This window comes from Trachypithecus francoisi, unplaced genomic scaffold (assembly GCF_009764315.1).
Source record: "Trachypithecus francoisi isolate TF-2019V2 unplaced genomic scaffold, Tfra_2.0 Lachesis_group10, whole genome shotgun sequence".
Taxonomy (NCBI): Eukaryota; Metazoa; Chordata; class Mammalia; order Primates; family Cercopithecidae; genus Trachypithecus; species Trachypithecus francoisi.
This window is the reverse complement of record NW_022681455.1, coordinates 18,029,751-18,055,475: the sequence shown is the minus strand read 5'-3', so window position 1 is coordinate 18,055,475 and position 25,725 is coordinate 18,029,751. Positions and strand designations below refer to the sequence as shown.

The following is a 25,725-nucleotide window of genomic DNA, read 5'->3' as shown; positions in this document are numbered from 1 at the left end:
AAGGTAGTTTGTAGGCTCAGTCCAACCTCCCCTTCCCATTCACTTGATTTGGGGCACCTGAGGTTCCCTAACTTGAACCAGGGTGGACCTCCAGGGTCCTGACGGCCACAGGCCGCCTCTACCTGACAGGGGGCTTGAAGAGCATTTTGTTTTTCACAGTTGAGCTCTTCCCTTAAACAGTGGCTTTCTCACTTTACTCTCTGAGCCTATCTGGGAAGAATTTGAGCATAGAGAATTTTGGCGTATGTGCTGCCAAGGCAAGCATATGGTGAGAGAATTATCAGTCAGATCTCTGGCATATCAAATTGGGGATTCTGTTGCAGGAATAAAGTTTTTGGCCTTTTCATTGATTTCTGATTATGAAGTTTTTGCCTAGGGGACCTCTTTTTTTTAATTATAAAAATGAAATAAAGGGCCAGGCGCGGTGACTCACACCTGTAATCTCAGCACTTTGGGAGGCCGAGGTGGGCAGATCACCTGAGGTCAGGAGTTCGAGACAAGCCTGACCAACATGGCAAAACCTAGTATCTACAAAAAATACAAAAGTTAGCCAGGCATGGTGGCACATGGCTGTAATCACAGCTACTTGGAAGGCTGAGGCAGGAGAATTGCTTGAATCCAAGAGGCAGAGGTTGAGCCAAGATCACATCACTGCACTCCAGCCTGGGTGACAAAATGAGACTCCTTATCAAAAAAAAAAAAAAAAAGAAATATAAGTTAAAGGCCAGTCATGATGGCTCACATCTGTAATCCCAGCACTTTAAGAGGCCAAGACGGGCAGATCGCTTGAGGCCAGGACTTGAAGACCAGTCTGGGCAACATAGTGAAACCCCATCTCAACTAAAAATATAGAAATTTAGGCCGGGCGCGGTGGCTCAAGCCTGTAATCCCAGCACTTTGGGAGGCCGAGACGGGCGGATCACGAGGTCAGGAGATCGAGACCATCCTGGCTAACACGGTGAAACCCCGTCTCTACTAAAAATACAAAAAACTAGCCGGGCGAGGTGGCGGGCGCCTGTAGTCCCAGCTACTCCGGAGGCTGAGGCAGGAGAATGGTGTAAACCCGGGAGGCGGAGCTTGCAGTGAGCTGAGATCCGGCCACTGCACTCCAGCCCGGGCGAAAGAGCAAGGCTCCGTCTCAAAAAAAAAAAAAAAAAAAAAAAAAAAGAAATTTGCCAGACATGGTGGTGCGAACCTGTAATCCCAGTGCTTTGGGAGGCTGAGGCAGGCAGATTACTTGAGGCCAGGAGTTCAAGACCAGCCTGGCTAACATGGAGAAACCCTGTCTCTACTAAAAACACAAAAATTAGCCAGGCGTGGTGGTGCATGCCTGAAATCCTAGCTACTCGGGAGGCTGAAGCACGAGAACCACTTGAACCTGAGAGGCGGAGGTTGCAGTGAGCCGAGTTCACACCACTACTCTCCAGCCTGAGCAATAGAGCACGAGTCTGTTTCAAAAAAAGAAAGGAAAGAAAGGAAGGAAGGAAAAAGGGAGGGAGGAAGGGGGCAGGGGTGGGGGTGGAGAGAGAGACAGAGAAAAAGCTAGACTGTGAAAAACAAGTATAATGTATTTATATAAAGAGTATAGAGGCCAGGTGCGGTGGCTCATGCCAGTAATCCCAGCACTTTGGGAGGTTGGGGCAAGTGGCTTACCTGAGGTCAGGAGTTCAAGACCAGCCTGGCCAACATGGTGAAACCCCGTCTCTACTAAAAATACAAAAAAAAAAAAAAATTTGCTAGGCATGGTGGCAGGTGCCCATAATCCTTGCTATCCAGGAGGCTGTGGCAGGAGAATCGCTTGAACCTGGGAGGCAGAGGTTGCAGCAAACCGAGATTGCACCATTGCATTCCAGCCTGGGCCACAAGAGCAAAACTCTGTCTGCCAAGGAAAAAAAAAAAAAGGATAGAGCCACAAAGAAAAAAGTGGGAAATAAACAACTTTATGAGAAAAGTTTGGCAATATCTGTCTTTGAACAGAGTAGAGTGTTAAGATTAGCCACTGGGGCTTTGGGCCCTGCAGTGCAGGGTGGACCATAGCTAGAAATCAAGCTTCATTCCACTCTGCCACTTCCCCACCAATTGGGAGGAATCCCAAAGACATTCCAAAGTGCTATTCAGACATCAGAATCACATTAATGGGTCATGTGACTACCTGCCTGAGCAACAAGTCTCCTGTGAGTGATCTTTTGGACGCCTGAGTGAACACAGGGTGTCCAGGAGGATGTAGACTCTAAACTCCAGGTGGAAGAACTCCCATTGGAGAGAGCTCATGGCTTCAGCTAACTTTACAGAATCTAGACATCTCTAGTCGCTAACTGCAGAGTTTACAGGTGGTATTGGTTTCACCATTTAGCCATCCCAGATCATAGATTTCTTATTTTAATCAATTACTACCTTCTTATATATAAATTAACTCCTTCAATAACCAGTGAGTATTTAGTAAGCATTTGTTAATTCCTCTGATCCTCTCGGCCAAACCAATTAGAGTCATCAGTGGCCTGGTGCACAGTGGTAACGTGAGTTAGTCTTTTGTATCCCACATCAGGCCTTGCTCTCCAGTGTTGATTTTGTCCATGTAGAAGTTATATTTATGGCCAGGCACAGTGGCTCACACTTACAATCTTAGCACTTTGGGAGGCTGAGGTGGATGGGTCACTTGAGGTCAGGAGTTCAAGACCAGCCTAGCCAACATGGTGAATCCCAGTCTGTCTTAAAAATACAAAAATTTAGCCAGGCGTGGTGATGTGTGCCTGTAGTCTCAGCTATTCAGGAGGCTGAGACAGGAGCATCACTTGAACTTGGGAGGTGGAGGCCGCAGTTAGAGGTGAGATTGCGCCATTGCACTTCAGCCTGGGTGACAGAGCAAGACTTCATCTCAAAAAAAAAAAAAAAAAAGGAAGTCATGTTTCCCCTTACCCCATCCTTTACCCAGTTCCAGTGGAGCTTCCCTTTGGGGCATACACACAGTCTCTGATGCAAGTGCTGCCATGCTGGTGGCTGGACGGTGTTCACTGTGATTCTCCTCTACTGCTAGGTGGCTTCCCGATAATAAGCCTGTCTGCCTGGTGGTCATCCCCTTGGTGGTCTTATTTGAAGATCCTCTTCCCTCTCATGTGGTTTCAGACGAAGGTCCTCCACAAACACTGGGATAAAGGTTTTTAACTGATTGGCATTGGCATGAGGGAGCTTGGCTGGTTTTTAGCAGTGCTGTTGATTGATGCTCATGCTCCATGCTTTGGCAAAAATCTAACTAACATGATTGGGAAGAAGCTGGAGTTTTCTGGCTGATGAAGGTGACCTGTATTCTTCATTGAGGAATGTTCCTTTTCAATTATGAACACCCCCACCCCAACACATAGATACACACACACCATGTCCCAATTCCATTTGCCTCCCAGATTTTGGTTCAACTTTAACAGCAGCTGTTCTTCTCTATGCTTGCAACAGCACTGAAAAGTATTATTGGTGTTATTACTGCTGTTATTGATGGCTTTATTGCTGTTGACAGCAAAGCAATTCAGGTCAGTAGTACTTGCAGATATATATTCACCACCATCCCAGTAATAGGTAAGAATAATGTATTTTTTAGTTTCTAGAGTAAATACTGATCTAAAACCCAATTCATTTGAATTAAAAATAAAAAGAAACCTAGCATTTGTGGACAATAATGCCTTCTTCACAAGGGTTTGAAATTGGAATCAGACAAAATAAGAATCATCCCTTTTTTCAATGTCAATGGCAGCTCTAAAGAAAGAGCAGCTTTGCCAAGCGCAATGGCTCTCTCCTGTAATCCCAGCACTTTGGGAAGCCAACATGGGAGGATTGCTTGAGGCCAGGAGTTTGAGACCAGCCTGGGCAACGTAGTGAGACTTCATTTCTATGAAACATTTAAAAAAATAAAGAACAATTAAGGGGCTGACAAAGGGTCATACATAGTGCCAGTTTGTTCCATCTGGAATCAGATAGTTCTTTTTTTCTCCAAAGATCTATTTCCCCTCAGTTCAGTTTTTTAGACATTTTGTTTGTGGATTAATTCTAATTCTGTTTCTCCTATAAATACCCCGCTACTGGCACCACTACCACTGCCGTTTTCTCCTTTCCATCCTTGGAATGATGGGTCGGTTTGAGCTCATTGCATAGTTACCTACTAAGTAAAGACAAAACTAATGAGGACGAGAAAGTGCTATGCCCAAACTAAATGTGGTCCTTTCTTTTTTCCTAAAATACTTACCTATTTGAGATCTTGGCTTTGGGCACCTGGCTCAGTATTTAAAACAGTTTGTTCAAGAGAAGGAAAGTGATAGGAAAAATAAACCTGTGGATAATCTCTCAATATTTGGTTGGTATTTTGAGAAAGGGCCAAATAATCTTTGGCTTCTGTCCTGAGCCACAACATAGAGTCAGATCGACTTGCTCATCTGGATGGTCTGTTTTAAAATATGCTGCTTGTAGGAGTAAAGACTTGAAACTGGGCCGGGCGCGGTGGCTCAAGCCTGTAATCCCAGCACTTTGGGAGGCCGAGACGGGCGGATCACGAGGTCAGGAGATCGAGACCATCCTGGTCTACATGGTGAAACACCGTCTCTACTAAAAAGTACAAAAAACTAGCCGGGCGAGGTGGCGGGCGCCTGTAGTCCCAGCTACTCGGGAGGCTGAGGCAGGAGAATGGCGTAAACCCGGGAGGCGGAGCTTGCAGTGAGCTGAGATCTGGCCACTGCACTCCAGCCTGGGCGACAGAGCAAGACTCCGTCTCAAAAAAAAAAAAAAAAAAGACTTGAAACTGGTTAATTGATTTGAAAAGAAAATGTCATCAAACATGTCCATGAGAAAGGTGTTTCCAGACTAATGTTAGGGATCAGAGGCGAAACAAAAACCCAGCCCCTAGACCTCCACCGTAGCTGTGTGTGATGAGGGCAGATCTGGGAGTTCCGGAAACGGGGCTTGCAAGACTCTACTGTGGGAGTCTCAGAGGAAGAACGCGTTGAATTGCTCTCTCTTCTGTATTTGCACTTCGATCTGTGGCCACTCGTCACGCCTGGTGAGTAGTGGTAGTGCTGTGTCATGACAGCTGCTGGTGCAGTTTTAAACAGCCTCACTCACGTGGCCTGTGTCAGCATGGAACCTTGGGGTGAGATCCCCTCTGCCTCAGTCATTTGGGATCATGTGTGTTTCTGCACTACTGACTAACAATGGAAATGTGGATTATGTATCTTATTCAGAATCTCGTAGCAAAAACCCTATAATGCAATTTTATAAAATGGTGTGTTTTCCAGTTTCTCTGAAAAAGATTTATAAACGCTGTTAGGACAGTTGGACTCTATCTAAATATAAATGGACAGCAAGTACTATAGCATCCTGTCCTTTCTTTTTTAAGCCCGGAGCCCATATACTGTTTGAGAAATATGTGTATATATATTTTTTAATTCTGAGAGAACTTTTCTTCTCTAGAGCTTACATTTAAAATGTCTTTAGATGCCCTCAAAAAATTTTACCATATTTCTCATTTTTTTTTTTAGAAGTTATAGGACTTTGTCAGAAGTTCTGATGCTTAGGAATACATAGGTTATTATTATATAGATAATGTTTTACCCACCCAGGATCTACCTTTGCATAAGATTTTTTGCTTTTTGGTTTGGGTTTTTTTCCCCCAGTTTATTTATTTTTTATTATATTTATTTTTTTATTTTTTATTTTTTATTTTTTTGGGTGGGGGATGGAGTCTCACTCTGTCGCCCAGGCTGGAGTGCAATGGCACGATCTCAGCTCACTGCAACCTCCACCTCTGGGTTCAAGCAATTCTCCTGCCTCAGCCTCCCAAGTAGCTGGGACTATAGGCACATGCCACCATGCCCAGCTAGTTTTTAGTAGAGACAGGGTTTCACCATGTTGGCCAGGCAAATCTTGAACTCCTGACCTCAAGTGATCGGCCACCGCAGCCTCTCGAAGTGCTGGGATTACAGGCGTGAGCCAACACGCCCGTCCCCCAGTTTGTTTTCCATCAGCTTTTTAAGTGATATATTTTAGGGACTCATTTCAGGACTCTACAAAGAAAACTATTTTGCTTTGAAAAAAATGCTGAATTTTAGAATTTTATATCAATAAAACTATCTTTTTAAAAAGTATCACTCTTTTGCAAAATACTAATTGTAAGCAAAACATTGGAGGTAAGAATACATCATCAGTTTATTACCAAGTGAATGTCCTACCCCAGCCAATTAGTTATCTGAGTTCAAAACCTGACCCTGTCACTTTGTAGCAACGTGATGTAAATCAGCTATTTAGCCTTTATGAGCCCCAGTTTCCTTATTTTTAAAATCGGGATGTATCCACACTTAGGCTTGTTGCAAAGCTTTCATGAGGTGATGCATGCAATGCAGATAGAGCCTCTACCTGAGATGTAGCCAGGAGCTAGTAGGGTTATTGTTGCCATTGTGGTTGTCATTTGTATTAAAACAACTCACCTATACTGAGCTTTTCTTGTGATTTTTTAAAAATTGGTTCTTTTTGTTTTGAATTATTTAACTTTATTTTTTGAAGCTAACATGTTATCTTTTTCTCTTGCTACTAATATAGAAAATTAGTACAATTTACATGTGTATTTTACAAGTTGATAGGGTATCTTGGAAAAATCAGTCAATAGCAATCAGGTGATATAAAAATTCCTCCTGAGTCACTTTAATTTTCAGCTTCTTTTCTGGAAATTAAACCGAGTGCCAGCGTGTGGGGATACAGCATAAATGGCACTGAATAGCAGGCAAATGTGTGAATGTACAAGGAGGAAATCACATCCCAGGCTGGTCTGAGAATGCGTTTCTCAGTCTAATATAGTTCTGGGAAATATGAACTGTGTTGATGATTTTCTTGTTCTACTATTGAGATTGTCTAACATTCTCCTTCCCTACACTGTCCTCACTTAGCGATGTTGGTAACTTTCTCCTCTTGTGCATGTGACCAGAGCCTTGGTCTTTCTCCACAGTATCCAGCTCCCTGGCCATTACCAAGTCGATGTCCTGCCCAGCCCATTAGGATTCACCTACCCCACAGCCATCAGGGTAGCTCATTGGAGCAGGATCTGTTAGTGCATCTGTGCCTATTCACCCATGTGCATGGTGGTGAGCTCTGTATCTGTACACGTGAGATGTTAGAAACAGGATTTTATTATTTTTGCAAGTGAATTGTCCTTTTAGATACTAGTCTGAGAAATTGCCAGACCATATCCTTAACCAATATTTCCAAACATATGCTGTGATCTGTAAGTTTCCTCCCACCTTAGAGAAATTCAAGAGTAATAAGATTTGTGGTGAAAGTCATAAATCTTTGTCATATACCAAAACTGATATTAAATGGACATAGAAATGAATTACCATAAAGAAAGATCAAATCTTATGTGCTTCTGTGTTTGGAGTGGTCCTAGATTTCATGAAGTTTTTCTTCCCAGTGGATAAGATCACATTCCCCTCTCTTCCTCCATCTCTTGGTAGTAGATTAATGATTTATCTAAACGTTAGGATGAGCTCATCAAGTTGAAGAAAGTAACATAGAGGATGTGGAGAATGTATGCACATAAAGGGCATTTATCTGCAATGTCAGTAACAAATAATTTGAGAGGATTTCCCTGATGTGGCCCCTCAGGCCTCTCACATAAAGTGTATTAACTGGCTAGACTCCTTGCTAGAGGAAGCCCCCATGGGCTGCAGTGCTTGGGATGAATGCTTGTTTTAGCCGCCACTAAGACACCTTGCCTTGTCTCTTGGCTCACTAGACCCAGTTCAAAACGTGGTTCAGGTCCTGGAGAAACAATACCTAGAAGAAAAGAGAAGTGCCCTGGAGGAGCAGCGGCTCATGTATGAGCGGGAACTGGAGCAACTCCGCCAGCAGCTCTCCCCCGACAGGCAGCCACAGAGCAGCGGCCCTGACCGCCTGGCCTACAGCAGCCAGACAGCACAGCAGAAGGTGACCCAGTGGGCAGAAGAGAGGTAAGAACTGCAATGCAGGCAGCCCAGAGTCAAGGCCCCAAGGCAGTGGGCTTTGAGGGAGGGGTTTGTGAGACATGTCAGGGACAAACCTAGCAATGAGAGAACTCTTAATCCCATATCTGACTTATTGCCTATTAGCTTTTCCTTTCACAAATATTGCCCACCCTAAGTATGTTTACTATAATGTTAGCTGTTAAAGACCCCTCCTACCCTCACAACCCTTTACCCTTCAGTAAAAATGGTGCCAGGTTGCAAGGGTTATACAGGTATGTATTGAAATTTAGAAAGTTTGAATAATTTCTTTAACACAAAAGCATTTTTTTCTTATTTCCTATGCTTTTGAATCTATTTAAATACAACTTCAGTGCTGATTAATCTACTAAATGTGGAAGTTTAAGATTTATGGCTGGGTGCAGTGGCTCACACCTGTAATCCTAGCACTTTGGGGAGGCTGAGGCAGGAGGATCACTTGAGCCCAGGAGTTTGAAACCAGCCTAGGCAACATAGTGAAACCTTGTCTCTACAAAAAATAAAAATTAGCCAGGTGTGGTGGTGCGTGCCTATAAGGTCACTGGGAGGATTGCTTGAGCCCAGAGGTTTAAGACCAGCCTAGACAACATAGCGAGACCTTGTCTCTACAAAAAAATAAAAAATTAGCCAGGCATGGTGGCTCGTGCCTATAATCCCAGCTCCTTGGGAGGCTGAGGTAGGAGGATCACTTGAGCCCCAGAGATCAAGGCTTCAGTGAGCTGCGATCATGCCACCACACTCCAGCCTGGGTGACAGAGAAAGAACCTGACCTGACTCAGGCTGGGCGCAGTGGCTCACACCCGTAATCCCAACACTTTGGGAGGCCAAGGCGGGTGGATCGCCTGAGGTCAGGAGTTCAAGACCAACCTGGCCAACATGGTGAAACCCTGTCTCTACTAAAAATATAAAAATTAGCTGGACATGCTGGCAGGCGCCTGTAATCCCAGCTACTCAGGAGGCTGAGGCAGGAGAATCACTTGAACCCAGGAAGGGAAGGTTACAGTGAGCCAAGATTACACCATTGCACTCCAGCCTGGGTGACAAGAGTGAGACTTGGTCTCAAAAACAAAAACAAAAACAAAAAAAAGAACCTGACTAAAAATAAAAGATTTATGACTTTAAAATATTTATATCAGAACTCTCAAAGGAGAGAGTTGTGGAGTGTGGGCGGCAAGTCACCCAGGTGCCAAGGCAAGAGACCGAGGGCACAAGCTGTTCCAGTGTAATAAAGAAAATATATTGAATAAGTATAGTTACACTAGAAATAGATTATAGATATGATTATATATAAGTGTCATTAATCATGAGTTTGTAGCATTACTCTTTATTCCAATATTATAATAATCTTTGTTCTACAATTGTAACCTAGGAAAAACGAGGCCATACAGAGATAGGAGCTGCAGGGACTAGGTGAGAAGTGACCAGAAGACAAGAGTGTGAGCCCTCTGTTATGCCCTGGCAGGGCCACTAGAGGGCTCCCTGGTCTAGCAGTAATGCCAGTGCCTGGGAAGGCGCCCCTTACCTAGCGGGCCTTGGTCTAGCGGTAGTGTCAGTGCCTGGGGAAGGCACTCGTTACTTAGCAGACCGGGAAAAGGAGTCTCCCTTTCCCCGGGAGAGTTAGAGAAGACTCTGCTCCACCACCTCTTGTAGAAGGCCTGACATCCGTCAGACCCGCCCGCAGCCATCCGGAGGCCTAACCGTCTCCCTGTGATGCTGTGCTTCAGTGGTCACGCTCCTGGTCTACTTTCATGTTCCACCCTGTACACCTGGCTCTGCCTTCTAGATAGTAGTAACACAATTAGTGAAAGTACTAAAGGTATTTGAAATACATAGAAGAAATAATGGCGTAAGCTGTCCTCTCTCTCTCTCTGCCTCGGCCTCCAAACAGGGAAGGACCCCCGTCCAGTGGACATATGACTTGCGTGAACTTGCCTATCATTGGAGATGGCTCACACTCCTTACCCTGCCCCCTTGTCTTCTATCTCTCATCTCCACACATGAGGAGAAAAATCCACAGACCCAGTAGGGCTGGACCCTACAGTAGAGGAAATGGTAATAATAATAATCATGACTGCCATAATAAGGACAATAGGTTATTGAAGACTTCTGTTGTGTTCTTGCCGTAGTCCAGGCATTTTATTAACATCCCAGCAGCAGTATGCCACAGGAACTATTATCCCTGTCTTAGAGGTCAGGCAGTCAGTTTAAATATCCTGCCTTAATTAACCATCTAGTAAGTGAAAAAACCAGAGTTTGAACCCAGGTCTGTCTGCAGTCTCCTAATAACACCTGTGTTATGATGATAACTAATAGTAGTAATAAAAGCAGCACCTGGCCAGGCACAGTGGCTCACGCCTGTGATCCCAGCAGTTTGGGAGGCTGAGGCGGGTGGATCATGACGTCAGGAGTTCAAGTCCAGCCTGGCCAAGATGGTGAAACCCTGTCTCTACTAAAAATACAAAAATTAGCTGGATGTAGTGGCAGGCGCCTATAATCCCAGCTACTCGGGAGGTTGAGGCAGAAGAATTGCTTGAATCCAGGAGGCGGAGGTTGCAGTGATCTGAGATCGCACCACTGCACTCTAGCCTGGGTGACAAAGCAAGACTGTGTCTCCAAAAATAAAAAGCAACACAGCAACACCTTATATCCATAGACCATTTTATACCATGTGCCAGGTACTAATTGCTGTTCCTGTATTCCTCTAACCTCTAATCCTCACAACTGCTACTGCCTTTACACATAAGGAAACTGAGGCTGAGAGGTTAAATGATTTACCCAGATGGTCAGTTTGCTGGTAAGTTGGGCGATGGGATCAGAGCCGTGGCAGTCTGACTCTAGAGCTCTTCCTGTAACTCACACACACACACTGCATCTCTCACTAGCAATGAGCTGCAGAACACAGGCCACACCCGGGGAAGGTGACTCCCAAGAGGAGAAAAGGGAACCCTGCCCTGCAGTGAAAGGCTTGCAGCAGTCATGCACTTGTTAATGTTAAATAAAGAGAAGGGAGTCAATTATATTTTCCCCAGGAGCTACCCACTCATCTGTCTGTGTACTGAAATAGGAAGATTTATCATATTTATGTTACTCTTTTTTCTGAGACGGAGTTTCGCTCTTGTCACCCAGGCTTGAGTGCAATGGCATGATCTCTGCTCAGTACAACCTCCGCCTCCCAGGTTCAAGCTGTTCTCCTGCCTCAGCCTCCTGAGTAGCTGGGATTACAGGTGTCCACCACCACACCTGGCTAATTTTGTATTTTTGGTAGAGACAGGGTTTCACCAAGTTGGCCAGGCTGGTCTCGAACCCCTGACCTCAGGTGATCCACCCGCCTCAGCCTCCCAAAGTGCTGGGATTATAGGCATGAGCCACGGCACCAGGTGTTACGTTACTTGTTATACTTTATTGTGCCTGGAAGAAACAGAAAAAGGTTATCAGATGGTCCTTTTTCTGAAGAGCTACCTTTTACATATTTACTATGAGCTAGTGGCTTTACGCCAAGCAACAGCTAGCTGTTTAAGGGTAACTGGTATAATTGTACCCATTGATATCCTTTCTATTTACTAAACAATATAAAAGATAAAAGCAAAAGTGTCTTCAAAAGAAGACATACATGTGGCCAACAAAGCATATTAAAAAGTGTTCATTATCACTAATGATTAGGGAAATGCAAATCAAAACCACAATGAGATACCATCTCACACCAGTCAGAATGGCTATTATTAAAAAGTCAGAAAATAACAGATTCTGGCAAAGTTGCAAAGAAAAGGGAACCCTTATACGCTGTTGGTGAGAGTGTAAATTAATTCAACCATTGTGGAAAGCAATGTGGTGATTTTTCAAAGAGCTAAAAACAGAACTATCATTTCACCCAGCTATCTCACTACTGGGTATATACCCAAAGAAATATAAGTTGTTCTACCATAAAGACACATATACATGTATATTCATTGCAGCACTATTCACAGTAGGAAAGACATGGGATTAACCTGAATATCCAGTGATAGACTGGATAAAGAAAATGTGGTACATATATACCATGGAATACTACGCAGCCATGAAAAAGAACATGGCCATGAAAGAACAGCCATGAAAAAGAACAAGATCATGTACTTTGCAGGAACATGGATGGAACTGGAGGCCATTATTCTTAGAAAACAAATGCAGGAACAGAAAACCAGATACCATGTGTTCTCACTAATAAGTGAGAGCTAAATCATGGGAACTGATTTACAGAAAGAGGGGAACAACAGACACTGGGGCCTGTGGGAGGAGGAGGGAGAGGCTCAGGAAAAAAAGAAAGAAAGAAAACAAAAACTGTCAAGTACTATGCTTATTACCAGGGTAATGAGATAATCCATACATCAAACCCCTTAGTCATGAGTTTACCTGTATAACAAACGTGCACATGTACCCCTGAACCCAAAATAAGTCAAAATGTTTACATTTTAAAAAACAAAAGTATCTGATAGTATAAAAGTGTCGTCGTGTTTTTCAGTTAAATAGTTTAAAATATTTTTTTCATTTCCCTTAATTCCAGATTGATTTTCTTTGGGGCTTAAATTCAAGAAAAAAAGAAAAAGAAAAGAAAAGTGTAGAGGCCGGGTACAGTGACCCAGGCCTGTAGTCTCAGCTACTCCAGAGGCTGAGGCAGCAGGATCACTTGAGCCCAGGAGTTTGAAGCTGTAGTGCACTGTGATCACGCCTCTGAATAGCCACTGCACTCCAGCCTGGGCAACATAGGGAGACCCTATCTCCAAGGAAAAGAGAGAGAGAGAGAAGGAAAGAAAGGAAAAGGGAGGGAGAGAAAGAAGGAAGGAAGGAAGAAAAAAAAAGAGGATAAAGATCTATTTTGGGAATGTCATTCAAAGACATAAGAATAGTTGCATTACTGATTTTTGTCAGGTTTCACTGGATATAATTAAGATGTCATTAATTGTATGTGATTATATAAGAAGCTAGAACTCTTACCTAGGTAAATGTTGATGGGTTGTGAAATAATGAAGGACTCTTACCTACATTAATATTGATGGGTTTAGAATCAAGTATATTTAATTTTGGTGAGAATTACAAAGAAAGCCGCAGATGTCATTTATTCTTTTTGTACACTTAGAATGTAGTATGAAACAAGATATAAACTTGTGGAAAAATTAAATCGTAATAGTAAATTAAAGAACAGTTTCATTCAACAATAGGAAACGTTAGGATTATGTAGTAATCGTTATTTGTTTGTTTTCTGTCTCCTACCCTGGAAAATGAGTTGCAAGCGACAGGGAATCCTTTGAAGTATCCCTAGTGCCTAGAATATGTGGTCACCTGGTAGGTATTTAGTAAATATTGTATGCATTGATTGTGTGAATGTATTGAAGTGACAAGCAAGCATGTAATCGCCAGGTGGGCAGACTGCACAGTAAACTTGTTACTTGTTCAGTGGAAGATGAGACCTCAGTGAAGCTGAGTCTTCTACAGAGATTTTCAGGGAGAAGGAAGGATTTCAAGCACATTTGAGAGGTAGAGTTTGACCAGCAGAGAGAAAGTAGAGGACATTTTGGATGGGCAGATTGGCATGAACAGATGAAAAGCAATGGAAGAGAATAAGATGTATTCGGGAGACTGCAAAATAACTGTTTTGTGTAGTCTAGAACAGGGGTCTCCAGTCCCCGGACCACAAACTGGTACAGGTCCGTGGCCTGTTAGGAGCCAGGTTGCACAACAGGAGGTGAATAGTGGGCCAGCAAGCGAAGCTTCATCTGTGTCTACAGCTGCTCCCCATCATTTGCAGTACTGCCTGAGCTCCACCTCCTGTCAGATCAGCAGTGGCATCAGATTCTCATAGAAACACAAACCCTATTATGAACTGTACATGCAAGAGATCTAGGTTGCATGTTCCTTATAAGAGTCTTAAGCCTGATGATCTCTCACTGTCTACCATGACCCCCAGATGGAACTGTCTAGTTACAGGAAAACAAACTCGGGGCTCCCACTGATTCTACATTATGGTGAGCTGTATGATTATTTCATTATCTATTACAATATAATAGTAGAAATAAAGTGTACAATAAATATAATGCACTTGAGTCATCCCAAAACTCTCCCTTTCCCCAACCTCGGTCCATGGAAAAGTTGTGTTCCATGAAACTAGTCCCTGGTGCCAAAAAGGTTGGGGACCACTGGTGTAGAAGGTGAGTTAATGAAAGAGCAGGGAAAATTAAATTCAAAAGTAACAGATAGGGGTTGTGGGAGGCTACAGACTCAGAGTTTGGGATTTATTTTATGGGAGAAGAGGAGCCCTGCAAGGCCTTGAGCCGAGGAACGGCCTGGGGAAAGCAGGGCTTGATAAGGACTGCCTTGCAATGGAGCAAGAAGAGCCTGGGTGCCGTGAGATTATTGGGAAGGTGTAAGGGCCCTGAGGCAGGGATATGGTAAAACACAGAGAGACTTAGGAGATGCTTCAGAGGAAGAGTCAATAGGCTTATTTTTCGGACGTTGTAGAAAAGAGAAGAGACTGAGCTGACTGAACAAATCTAAGCGTGGGTGACCAGAAAAATGGTATCACCATTTTTCTTTGTTTTTTTTTTTTTAATAGAGATGAGGTCTTGCTATGTTGCCCAGACTGGCCTTGAACTCCTGGCCTCAAGTGATCCTCCCACCTCGGCTTCCCAAAGTATTGGGATTATAGCCGTGAGCCACTGCCCCCAGCTGGTAATACGGTTTTAAGAAACTGTTTGCTTTACATTAGCATCCTCGCAGCATGTATCCTCTGTCATTTCTAAGGTGATGAGTGAGGAGTAGAGATTTAGATGCTTTGAGCTCATTATTTTTCTATGATATAAGAGTTTCCTCCGGTGTATAAATGGTGGAAAAGAGAAGTTATATATGGCACAGAGCAATTGCTAGATGGAGTGACTTTTGAACCCAGATTCAAATGTGAAATCCAGAAACACTCGTTTCTTTATTCAGTGGGCCTTTTTTGAATATCCTACAATGGGTCATGTACTTGGCCAGGAGCTAGTATAGTGCAACCAAAAAAAGACATGGTCCCTGCCCCGGGGCACTTAACAGCCTAGTAGGAGACAGGTATTAAATAATTACACTAGTAAAAATGAAAAGTTCTAACTATGGCAAATGCTATGAATGCTAAAGGCATGGGGCTGAGCGAACATATAAGAGGATTTTGACCAATTTGGGATATTAGAGAAACTTTTTATCAGCAAGTAATGTTGTGCAGAGAGTTGAAAAAAAGAATTCCTGCTACGGCAGAACTACCTTACCACGGCATGACTTTTGCCAACTGCAGAAGTCATGAAAAATACTTTGTTCTTCTAACTCCAGGTTTCTCTCCTCTGCCAGCCCCTCCCTGCCCCACCACCCTCCCTCAGCACACACAAGCCATAATCATCGTTTGTTTTTCCTGAAGATTCCTGTACTGGTTTTTTGCATCCTCATATCACAATCTGATCGTTTTCACATGTTAAATAATTTAAAACGTGGTTTTCAGTTAAGTCACTCAACAATTTGCTCCCCATCAGTAGTTCTCAACAGATAGCCCATCTAGGGGCAGGCAGGAAGGATGAGAGGTAGTCTGGTAAAATAATTTGAAAAATACTGCCCGAGAGGAGTTTTCTACCATTTTCTAATAAAATGCTCACTTAGAAACGGGATTGCAGTTTTCTTTTAGATTTTCTCATTCCCTTTTCTGTGACACTGCAGGGACGAACTCTTCCGACAAAGCCTGGCAAAACTGCGAGAGCAGCTGGTTAAAGCTAACACCATGGTGAGGGAAGCAAACTTCCTGGCTGAGGAAATGAGCAAACTCACTGATTACCAAGTGACCCTTCAGATCCCTGCTGCAAACCTCAGTGCCAATAGGAAGGTAAGAATGTCCTTCAAGTGAGAGGGCAAGATGTACAGTAGTAAATACTGTAAAACAGGATCTAAAACTGAAATCCCAGAAACATACCTGAGGAGATCCTGATATCAGCCAGAGGTATTTATTTTTTTCAAGACATTCTTTATATACCTCACTGGGTAAGAATGCTATTTAAATGATGTTTTTAGATATGTAATAAGGAGAATACACAGAATTTTAGTGGCTGAAGGACTTCCTAATTTATATGCCTTCTTTAAAACAATAAAACTGGAAACATATTTTACCTGGTTTTTTTTTTGCATGTAAATACCCCTTTCTGAATTGGGGGAATATGTGTAGGCTATAGTACCTGGTTTTTGTTTGTTTGGTTTTTTTTTTTTAGAGTAAGTCTCACTCTGTCACCCAGGTTGGAGTGCAATGGCATGATCTCAGCTCACTGCAGTCTTCGCCTCCCAGGTTCAAGCAATTCTCCTACCCCAACCTCCCGAGTAGCTGGGATTACAGGCGCATGCCACCACACCCGGCTAATTTTTGTGTTTTTAGTAGAGACAGGGTTTTGCCATATTGGCCAGGCTGGTCTTGAACTCCTGGGTTCAAATATTCCACCCGCTTGGCCTCCCAGAGTGCTAGGATTACAGGCGTGAGCCACTGTGCCTGGCCTGCTATGGTACCTTTTTAAGAGTGAATTCTACAAGAAAGGAAGACTTTTTATGATACCTGACTTCAAACACACAGAACTCTTTGCAAGCGTTTGAGAGCTTCCTGTCATTTCACCTTCAAAAATTTTTCCTGTAGAGAGAAACTTTGAAGAAAATTGTTTTTTGTTTTTGTTGTTGTTTATCAAGGGAACCCACCCCCAATATTTCAACGTAGGTTCTCTATTTTCCATAAGTGTCAGCCAGCTGAGAATTAAAGAGAAAGAATACAAAGAGAGGAATTGTACAGGTGGGTCACCAGGGGTGACATCACATATCGGTAGGACCGTGAAGCCCACCTGAGCCTCAAAACCAGCAAGTTTTTATTAAGGGTTTCAAAAGGGTAGGGGGTGTAAGAACAGGGAGTAGGTACAAAGATCACATGCTTCAAAGGGAACAGGACAAAAGGCAGAAGCAGAGCTACTGATAAGGGTCCAACAAAGATCACAAGGCAAAGAGCAAAAGCAGAACTACTGATAAGGGTCTATGTTCAGCAGTGCACGTATTGTCTTGATTAATATCTTAAACAACAGAAAACAGGGTTCGAGGGCAGAGAACTGGTCTGACCACAAATTTACCAGGGCGAAGTTTTTCCCCACCCTAGTAAGCTTGAGGGTACTGTAGGAGACCAGGGCATATGTCAGTCCTTATCTCAACCGGGTAAGACAGACATTCCCAGGGCGGCCATTTATAGACCTCCCCCCAGGAATGCATTCCTTTCCCAGGGTGTTAATATTAATATTTCTTGCTAGGAAAAGAATTTAGCAATCTCTCTCCTACTTGCATGTCCATTTATAGGCTCTCTGCAAGAAGAAAAATATGGCTCTTTTTGCCCGGCCCCACAGGCAGTCAGACCTTATGGTTGTCTTCCCTTGTTCCCTAAAAATCGCTGTTATTCTGTTCTTTTTCAAGGTGCACTGATTTCATATTGTTCAAACACACATGTTTTACAATAAATTTGTGCAGTTAATACAGTTATTACAGTGGTCCTGAGGTGACATACATCCTCAGCTTACGAAGATAACAGGATTAAGATATTAAAGACAGGCATAAGAAATTATAAAAGTATTATTTGGGAACTGATAAATGTCCCTGAAATCTTCACAATTCATGTTCCTCTGCCACAGTTCCAGCTGGTCCCTCCATTCAGGGTTCCTGACTTCCTGCAGCAGTTGTTGTTTTTTGAGGTGGAGTTTCACTCTTTGCCCAGGCTGGAGTGCAGTGACATGATATTGGCTCACTAAAACCTCCTCCTCCTGGGTTCAAGTGATTCTCTTGCCTCAGCCTCCCAAGTGGCTGGGATTACAGGCATGTGCCACCACACCCAGCTAATTTTGTATTTTTAGTAGAGGTGGGGTTTCACGGTGTTGGTCAGGCTGGTCTCAAACTCCTGACCTCAGGTGATCCACCAAACTTGGTCGCCCAAAGTGCTCGGATTATAGGCATGAGCCACCATGCCCAGCCAGAAAATTGTTTTTCTATGACTTAGAAAAAAAGAAAAACTAAATTTAAAAAAAGTAAGAAAATTGTTTTTCATCCATTCATTTTTTCTTCCAGCAAGCAAGCTAGAAAATGAGTCAGGGAGTATCTTATCAGTCTTGCTGGGTTTTACTCTTTTGACCTAGTAGTTCCCCTTTGGGAAATTTATTCTAAGCCCATAGTCATTGAAGTGTCCAGGATGCTTATCATAGTGGACTTTATAATAGCGAAAACTTGAAACAGACATGATGTCAAACAATAGAATAATTAGTCATATGTATAGTAGATCCAAATGCTATGGATACTGCTATGTTGCCATTAAAATATCAAGTTTATGGCTGGGTCTGGTGGCTCACGCCTATAATCCTAGAACTTTGGCAGGCCAAGGTGGGCAGATCACTTGAGTACAGGAGTTTGAGACCAGCCTGGGCAATGTAACAAAACCCCATCTATACAAAAAAATGCAAAAAAAAAAAAAAGTCAGTCATGGTGTCATGTGCCTGTAGTCCCAGCTACTTGGGAGGCTGAGGTGGGAGGATTGCTTGAGCCCAGGAGGTCAAGGTTGTAGTGAGCTAAGATCATACCACTTCACTCCAGCTTGGGTGATAGAGCAAGACCCTATCTTAAAAAAAAAAAAAAAAAATGTTTATGAAGAATATTTAACAATACAAGAAAAATGATCACAATATCAAAACTAGAGAGAGGATTGGGGTGTGAAGTTACACTTTTGTTTGGTCTTGATTGTGATAAAAGTTAAGTGTGCATGAGTGTACATAGAAGAGAGAAAATAAATCAGACTATCCCCCTAGGTGGTAGAATTTTATCTTCTTTTGTATACATGTATGTGTTTTGCAAACTTACTATGTTACTATTGTATATATATTACTTTAGCAATCGAAAAAGGAGTTATAACAGTTTGTTTCTTCTTCCTTATGCAGAGAGGTGCAATAGTGAGTGAGCCAGCTATCCAAGTGAGGAGGAAAGGGAAGAGCACCCAAGTGTGGACCATCGAGAAGCTGGAGAATAAATTAATTGATATGAGAGACCTTTACCAAGAATGGAAGGAAAAAGTTCCTGAGGTAAAAGAGACAAAATGTAAAGGAGATTTTGTTATGTTAAAAACAGAGAATATAAGCGATTTAGCATCTCACACACACACACACCACACACACACACACACAGATGTGCTGATGATACTTGAGACGTTTATATCAGGAAAATAAATCACAAGTGATTTTGAAAGAAGTGCTAAGTCAAATCAGTAATATAACACATGATCCCCACACAGATGGGAACTAAATGAAGAAAACATATAGTAGATTCTTATTTGGCTTCATGTTTACTACATTTCAAGTGAAAAGAAGTAGAATGAAGTAAATTTATGCCATTTTATCGGTGCTGTGAAAAATCAGCTTGGCTGGAGCCAGTGTGGATTTCACATTCATTAATGTGTGTTCACACACCCCTAGCTGTGATCGTGGCTGGGTAGATTACTAAGAGTAATTTTAGCTTGCATAATCCATTTTTTGGACATTAGCAGTGGAAAAGAAGACTTGGCAAAGGAGATGAGGCAAAGCAAAGGGGATGAAATGAAAAAGCTGCAGGTGAGGTGGGTAGGGGGACGACAAGGCAGAGACTGAAGAGGAATCCTCTGCACAGGCATCACTTAGCTCCCCAGCAAACAGGCCCCTCCTATGGGCTAATTTTTGTTTTTTTTTTAATGGAGGCAGTCTCACTCTGGCTGGAGTGGTGTGATCTCGGCTCACTGAAACCTCCGTCTCCTGGGTTCAAGCGATTCTCGTGCCTCAGCCTCCTGAGTAGCTGGGACCACAGGCAGGCGCCACCATACCCGGCTAATTTCTTTTTTATTTATGTGCATTCTAATTTTACTTCCTGTTTAAATGGATAGATTCTTTAAATTTGTTTTCAAACTCTAGTTTTAAATAATATTATTTAAATTGATGTTGTGTTTCTTATTCGTCTACTCACTGGCTTCTCCTACTGCTCAGGCAAAGAGACTCTGCGGGAAACGAGGTGACCCTTTCTATGAAGCCCAAGAGAATCACAACCTCATTGGGGTGGCAAATGTGTTCTTGGAATGCCTCTTCTGCGATGTGAAACTCCAGTATGCAGTCCCTATCATCAGCCAGCAGGGGGAGGTAAGCACAGGCCAGCCTTGGAGAACGATGGTGGTTCAAGTGTTTCGTTTTGTTTTATTTTGTTTTTCATTCTGTTTAAGCTGTGTTCTTGAGGTGGATCAAGAAACTAAGGTAAAGAGTCAAGATCTGCATTCTTCTTTCTCTACTAATAATCGATATTAGAAGCTTTGAGGATTAAGTCATGGTCTTCAAGGATTATTATAACACATTTAATGTTTGGAGGTCACAAGTTTTTTCTTTGTTTTAATCAAATTGGAAATATTTTGGAAACCATATTCAGCTCTGTGCCCCATATTGCTCTCTCTTTTTAAAGGTAATCTCATACTTTTGCAATATACTCTAGTTCCTTCCTGGACCCCAAATGGTCTTTATAAGATACAGCTTAGGAGGATTATTTTACAATCCATAGTACTCAGACAAAACAGGCTTCAATGACTCCTTGTTACCCTCCTTTTAAACTCTGGTGTTTCAGCTATTTAGATATAGTGGCCTAGGTAGGCATAAGATATTTCAGAAAATGTACCTTGAACTACCAAGTTATTTCTTGTGATTCTTAGAGCAGGCGAAGAATGAGATGCCATTCTGCCCAAAGTGAAGCTGCAATATAGACCCAGGTTCCCAGTTGGGTGTAAGTGCACAGCCCACCATCCACTATGGAAACACGCCATGAACATTCTGTTCCAGAGGAGCAGTGCCTAACAGTGCTTTTTCCCATGAGAAAAATGGGCACAGTTAGGTGTCTGAAACCAGCCTGGTCAACATTGTGAGACCCCATCTTTAAAAAAGAAATTTAAAAATTGACCAAGCATGGACAGGGCGCAATCGCTCACGCCTGTAATCCCTGCACTTTGGGAGACTGAAGCGGGTGGATCACAAGGTCAGGAGTTCGAGACCAGCCTGGCCAATATGGTGAAACCCCATCTCTACTAAAAATACAAAAAAATCAGCCAGGCATGGTGGCGGGCACCTATAGTCCCAGCTACTCGGGAGGCTGAGGCAGGAGAATCGCTTGAACCCGGGAGGCGGAGGTTGCAGTGAGCCAAGATCACAGCACTACATTCCAACCTGGGTGACAGAGCGAGATTCTGTCTCAAAAAAAAAGAATAATAATTAACCAGGCATGGTGATGAGCACCTATAGTCCTAGCTACTCAGGAGGCTGAGGTGGGAGGATCACCAAAGCCCAGGTGGGTCTAAGCTGCAGTGAGCCGTGATCATACCAATGCAGCCCAGCCTGGACAACAGAGCGAGACCCTGTCTCAGAAAGAAAAAGTGAGCACAGTTAACATGGCAGACTGATTCAGTGGCTGAGTCCCTAGTTCAGGACTTCTTAATTTGTAGTCTGTGGTGTGCTTTGAGTATTCCACGAATCCCCCTGAAATTATATTAAAATGAATTAGATTATCGAAAAGTATTAAAAAAAAAAAACTTAAGAACAACTACCTTCTGATGTCTTTTATTTCCTTTCTTCCCTCATCTTACTACTTCCTCCGTATTTGTCTTACTTCTCAGATATCATCATGTGATTTCTCTTAGGTCCTTGGTGCCAGTGCCAATTGCTGTGTGGAAGTTGGATCTGATCTACCTTTAAAAATAATCTTCCCTATTTAGGATGACAGCGCGCTACCAGAACATGTGTCACCTTGTACACATGTGTAATGACAGCCACAGTTATTACAATCTGAAACTGTGTGACGAGAGATAATTAAGACAATTAAAGCACTCCAAGAATGCAAATTTCAGAATAATCCTTTTCCTCTAATTTGATTCTGTGCAGCCAGCTTTAAGAGAAACATGGTTAAACTGACTCCTATCCAGAGAGCCACCATGATAGAAAATTTAAAACCTTTTAATGAAAAAGTTTTAAAATAACTCTCCTCATGTTTGTGTGGCTTTCAATATGCTGTTCCTCCTGGATTAGCTCTAATGGCACTGCTTTATGGAACCCTCCTTCATCCTGCTCTCAGCCCCAGTCTGAGTTACACACCCATTCTCTACTCTCAAGAGAATAAAAGCTGCCCGAGCCCAGGAACCTTGTCAATTTGGTTTGCTGTTGGATGCACAGCACTTAGCACAGTTCCTGGCACAGTTAGTTCTTGGTAAATATTTGCTGGTGGGTAAGTTTATCCTATAACAACTCGCACATATATCTATTATAGCAACTGATCTATGCTGTTATTGGTGAGTTTTGTTGCTGTTGTTGTTTGAGACCGAGTCTCACTCTGTTGCCCAGGTTAGAGTGCAGTGGTGCGATTTCGGCTCACTGCAACCTCTGCCCTCCATTGTTCAAGCAGTTCTCCTGCCACAGCCTCCCAAGTAGCTGGGACTACAGGTGTGACCCACCATGCCTGGCTAATTTTTTTTTTATTATTTTGTATTTTTAGTAGAGACAAGGTTTCATCATGTTGGCCAGGCTGGTCTTGAACTCCTAACCTAAGGTGATTCACCCACTTCGGCCTCCCAAAATGCTGGGATTACAGGCTTGAGCCACCACACCTGGCCTGTTAGTGAGTTACTTCTGTGTCTTGCCTCCCTTGACTGTTCCCTGGTGACAGAACCTGTGTTTTTATTTTGGTATTTCATGAGCTAGCTCTTTGGTCAAATGAATAAGTGAATTAAGCATTTTATATTCACTCACATGAATATTTTAAAAAACATGGATAGCCAGGCGCGGTGGCTCACGCCTATAGTCCCAGCATTTTGGGAGGCCGATGGAGGCAGATCACCAGGTCAGGAGTTCGAGACCAGCCTGGCCAATACGGTGAAAGTCCGTCTCTACTAAAAATACAAAAATTGGCTGGACACAGTGGCTTACGCTTGTAATCCCAGCACTTTGGAAGGCCGAGGCGTGCGGATCATGAGGTCGGGAGTTCGAGACCAGCCTGGCCAACACAGTGAAACCCTGTCTCTACTGAAAATAGAAAAATTTGCTGGGCATGGTGGCAGGCATCTGTAATTCCAGCTACTTGGGAGGCTAAGGCGGGAGAATCACTTGAACCCAGGAGGCAGAGGTTGCAGTGAGCCAAGATTGCGCCACTGCACTCCAGCCTGGGTGACAGAGCTAGACATCGTCTCAAAAAAAAAAAATTACCTGGGCTTGGTGGCACGCACCTGTAATCCCATCCACTCAGAAGGCTGAGGCAGGAGAATCGCTTGAACCTAGGAGGCGGAGGTTACAGTGAGCTGAGATGGTGCCACTGCACTCCAGCCTGGATTATAGAGCAAGACTCCGTCTTGGGAAAAAAAAAAAAAAACACATGGATACTAGATGACTCCAAGTAGAATGTGAGAGCTGCCTTTAGGCTATTCCTGGACTATCCTGTGGAAGGATACGTTTGAGGATGACTCCAGAAGGCAAGTTGCAGGGAGGCAAATTTGGCTCACACTAAGGCAGGACGATTACAGGGGCAAGTGGTGGAATGGACTGCTCTGGTAGTAGCAGGACTCCCATTACCAAAGATGACCAAGCAGCAGCTGCAGAGCCCCTGTCCAGTTTCACTGTAGAAGGCATGTCTGTCTTGGGTCGAGGTTGCCCACAAGATGTCTGTTAACTCTGAGGTGCGCTGATTCCTTGACCCAGGTTGCAGGGCGTCTCCATGTGGAAGTGATGCGTGTTACAGGAGCTGTTCCGGAGCGTGTGGTGGAGGATGACTCTTCGGAGAATTCCAGTGAAAGTGGGAGCCTTGAAGTTGTTGACAGCAGCGGGGAAATCATTCACCGAGTCAAAAAACTGACATGTCGGGTGAGAGGACAGTGATAGGAGGCTCATATGAATGACTTTCATGCAAAACCATTTTATAAAAAATCTTATGAGAGTTTTTCATCCAGGGTAGTAAAAGTTGAATTTTGTAATAGCAGGTACAATGGTGGACAGTACTTTGCTTTCAGAAATATAGCACACTTTCTGTTGACAATTGCATCAAATTTCAAAAGTATCTATGTATTTGACATGCAAGAAGTGTATGTTGCTTAGTGAATTATGTTTTTCTATTAAAGGTTGCCTCAGTCATTAGGAAGTGTGGGGGAAAAGAAAGAGAGATCAGACTGTTACTGTTTTCTTTCTTTATACTTTGTCTCTGTGTCTCTTTCTTTTCTCAAGTCTCTCGTTCCACCTGAGGAGAAATGCCCACAGGTGTGGAGGGGCAGGCCACCCCTTCAGGAAGCTTTTGCAGGGATGTGTGTATTTGTTGCCAAGTTTGTATACTATAGTTACAGAACTGTGGTACAGATTTCATTATCGATACAATCCCTAGTGTCACAGAGTCAGATATAATACTTTCAGATGTCAAATGGATGACCGATTTATTTAATTGCTTACTGTTAAATTTGAGGTAGCTGAAATAAAAGAATGTTTAATGTTTATTGGAGTTTTATTTGTATTGTTTATCTCTTCAGGTAAAAATTAAAGAAGCAACGGGACTGCCCTTGAACCTCTCAAATTTCGTCTTCTGTCAATACACATTCTGGGACCAGTGTGAGTCTACGGTGGCTGCCCCAGTGGTGGACCCCGACGTGCCTTCACCACAGTCCAAGGATGCCCAGTACACAGTGACCTTCTCCCATTGTAAGGTATAGATGCCGTTACCAGATAAGCTGTGCAGGAAGCAGCAGAAACGGGTGCAGTTCAATAATCGATTGTCCTCATGAGTATTTGTTTTAAGTAAAATATGTTTATTAGATGTTTTAACCTCAAAAATGTACCTTATTACACATGCAAATAGTTTAGAAATATTTAAAATAAAATCTAAAAGATCTCTACCAACAGTCTTGTTCCCCAAAGGTATAAACCACCAATGACAGGTTGCTACATATTTCATTAAACTACTTTCTATGCTCTACATCTTTTATATGTGTATGATAACATATATACAAACACCCTTTTACATCATGCACACATAAGTTCTTTAAAAATGCTATACAAAAGTGGGATCACATTATACATATTTCAGAATTTGTGCATCTTAACATGTAAGTTGCTGCATATCATTCTTAGGAAGACAGCATTACATTCTAATGTATCATATGAGTGATATGTTTCCTATAGATTTTCTCATAAGTCATATGAGAAACTAGAAAAAGGGAAAGGTGAATTTGTGGTAAATGTGGTTGGATCTCCTTTGAGACATCATATACTCTTCCTGGCTTTCACAAGGGACTGCTGAGAAGTCATTTCTGAAAGACCAGCTCCATCCTCTCTATAGTTTTGTTTTTCCTTAGACAACCCTTCATAGATACTCAAGACCCCTTCTTTTGCAAATCATGCTTATTCTTTCTGGTTCTACACTTGGAAAACTAATCCATATCACCACCTATAAAATTTCACATAGGTAAAGGCTGTCAAGTTTTTCTTTTTCTGAAAACCAATAGCCTACATTTATCTATATTCACCAAGTCTGTTCCTCAAAATCTTTATTAATCATTTTTATTGTTGTTCTCTGAATATTCTTTTAAATATTCCCCATCTTTCTTTGAATCCACAAAGCTGCTTGTTTAGAAAGATGAAATCTGAATTTCAAGTGT

At 42.7% G+C, this 25,725-nt stretch overlaps 1 protein-coding gene across 11 annotated transcripts in view; it reads left to right on the top strand.

Moving 5' to 3' along the window:
- The window catches only part of KIF13A (kinesin family member 13A), a 238,007-nt gene that overhangs the window by 170,704 nt on the left and 41,578 nt on the right, over positions 1–25,725 (top strand). For 6 of the 11 annotated variants that reach the window (XM_033216326.1, XM_033216331.1, XM_033216327.1 and 3 more), the window contains exons 17-23: positions 3,035–3,154; positions 7,763–7,976; positions 15,714–15,876; positions 18,986–19,126; positions 20,057–20,206; positions 23,786–23,947; positions 24,601–24,774. In XM_033216326.1, the coding sequence (XP_033072217.1) occupies positions 3,035–3,154; positions 7,763–7,976; positions 15,714–15,876; positions 18,986–19,126; positions 20,057–20,206; positions 23,786–23,947; positions 24,601–24,774 (1,124 nt within the window). The remainder of the gene's footprint in view (positions 1–3,034; positions 3,155–7,762; positions 7,977–15,713; positions 15,877–18,985; positions 19,127–20,056; positions 20,207–23,785; positions 23,948–24,600; positions 24,775–25,725) is intronic. The other 5 variants (XM_033216337.1, XM_033216330.1, XM_033216336.1 and 2 more) reach the window with 1 other exon arrangement.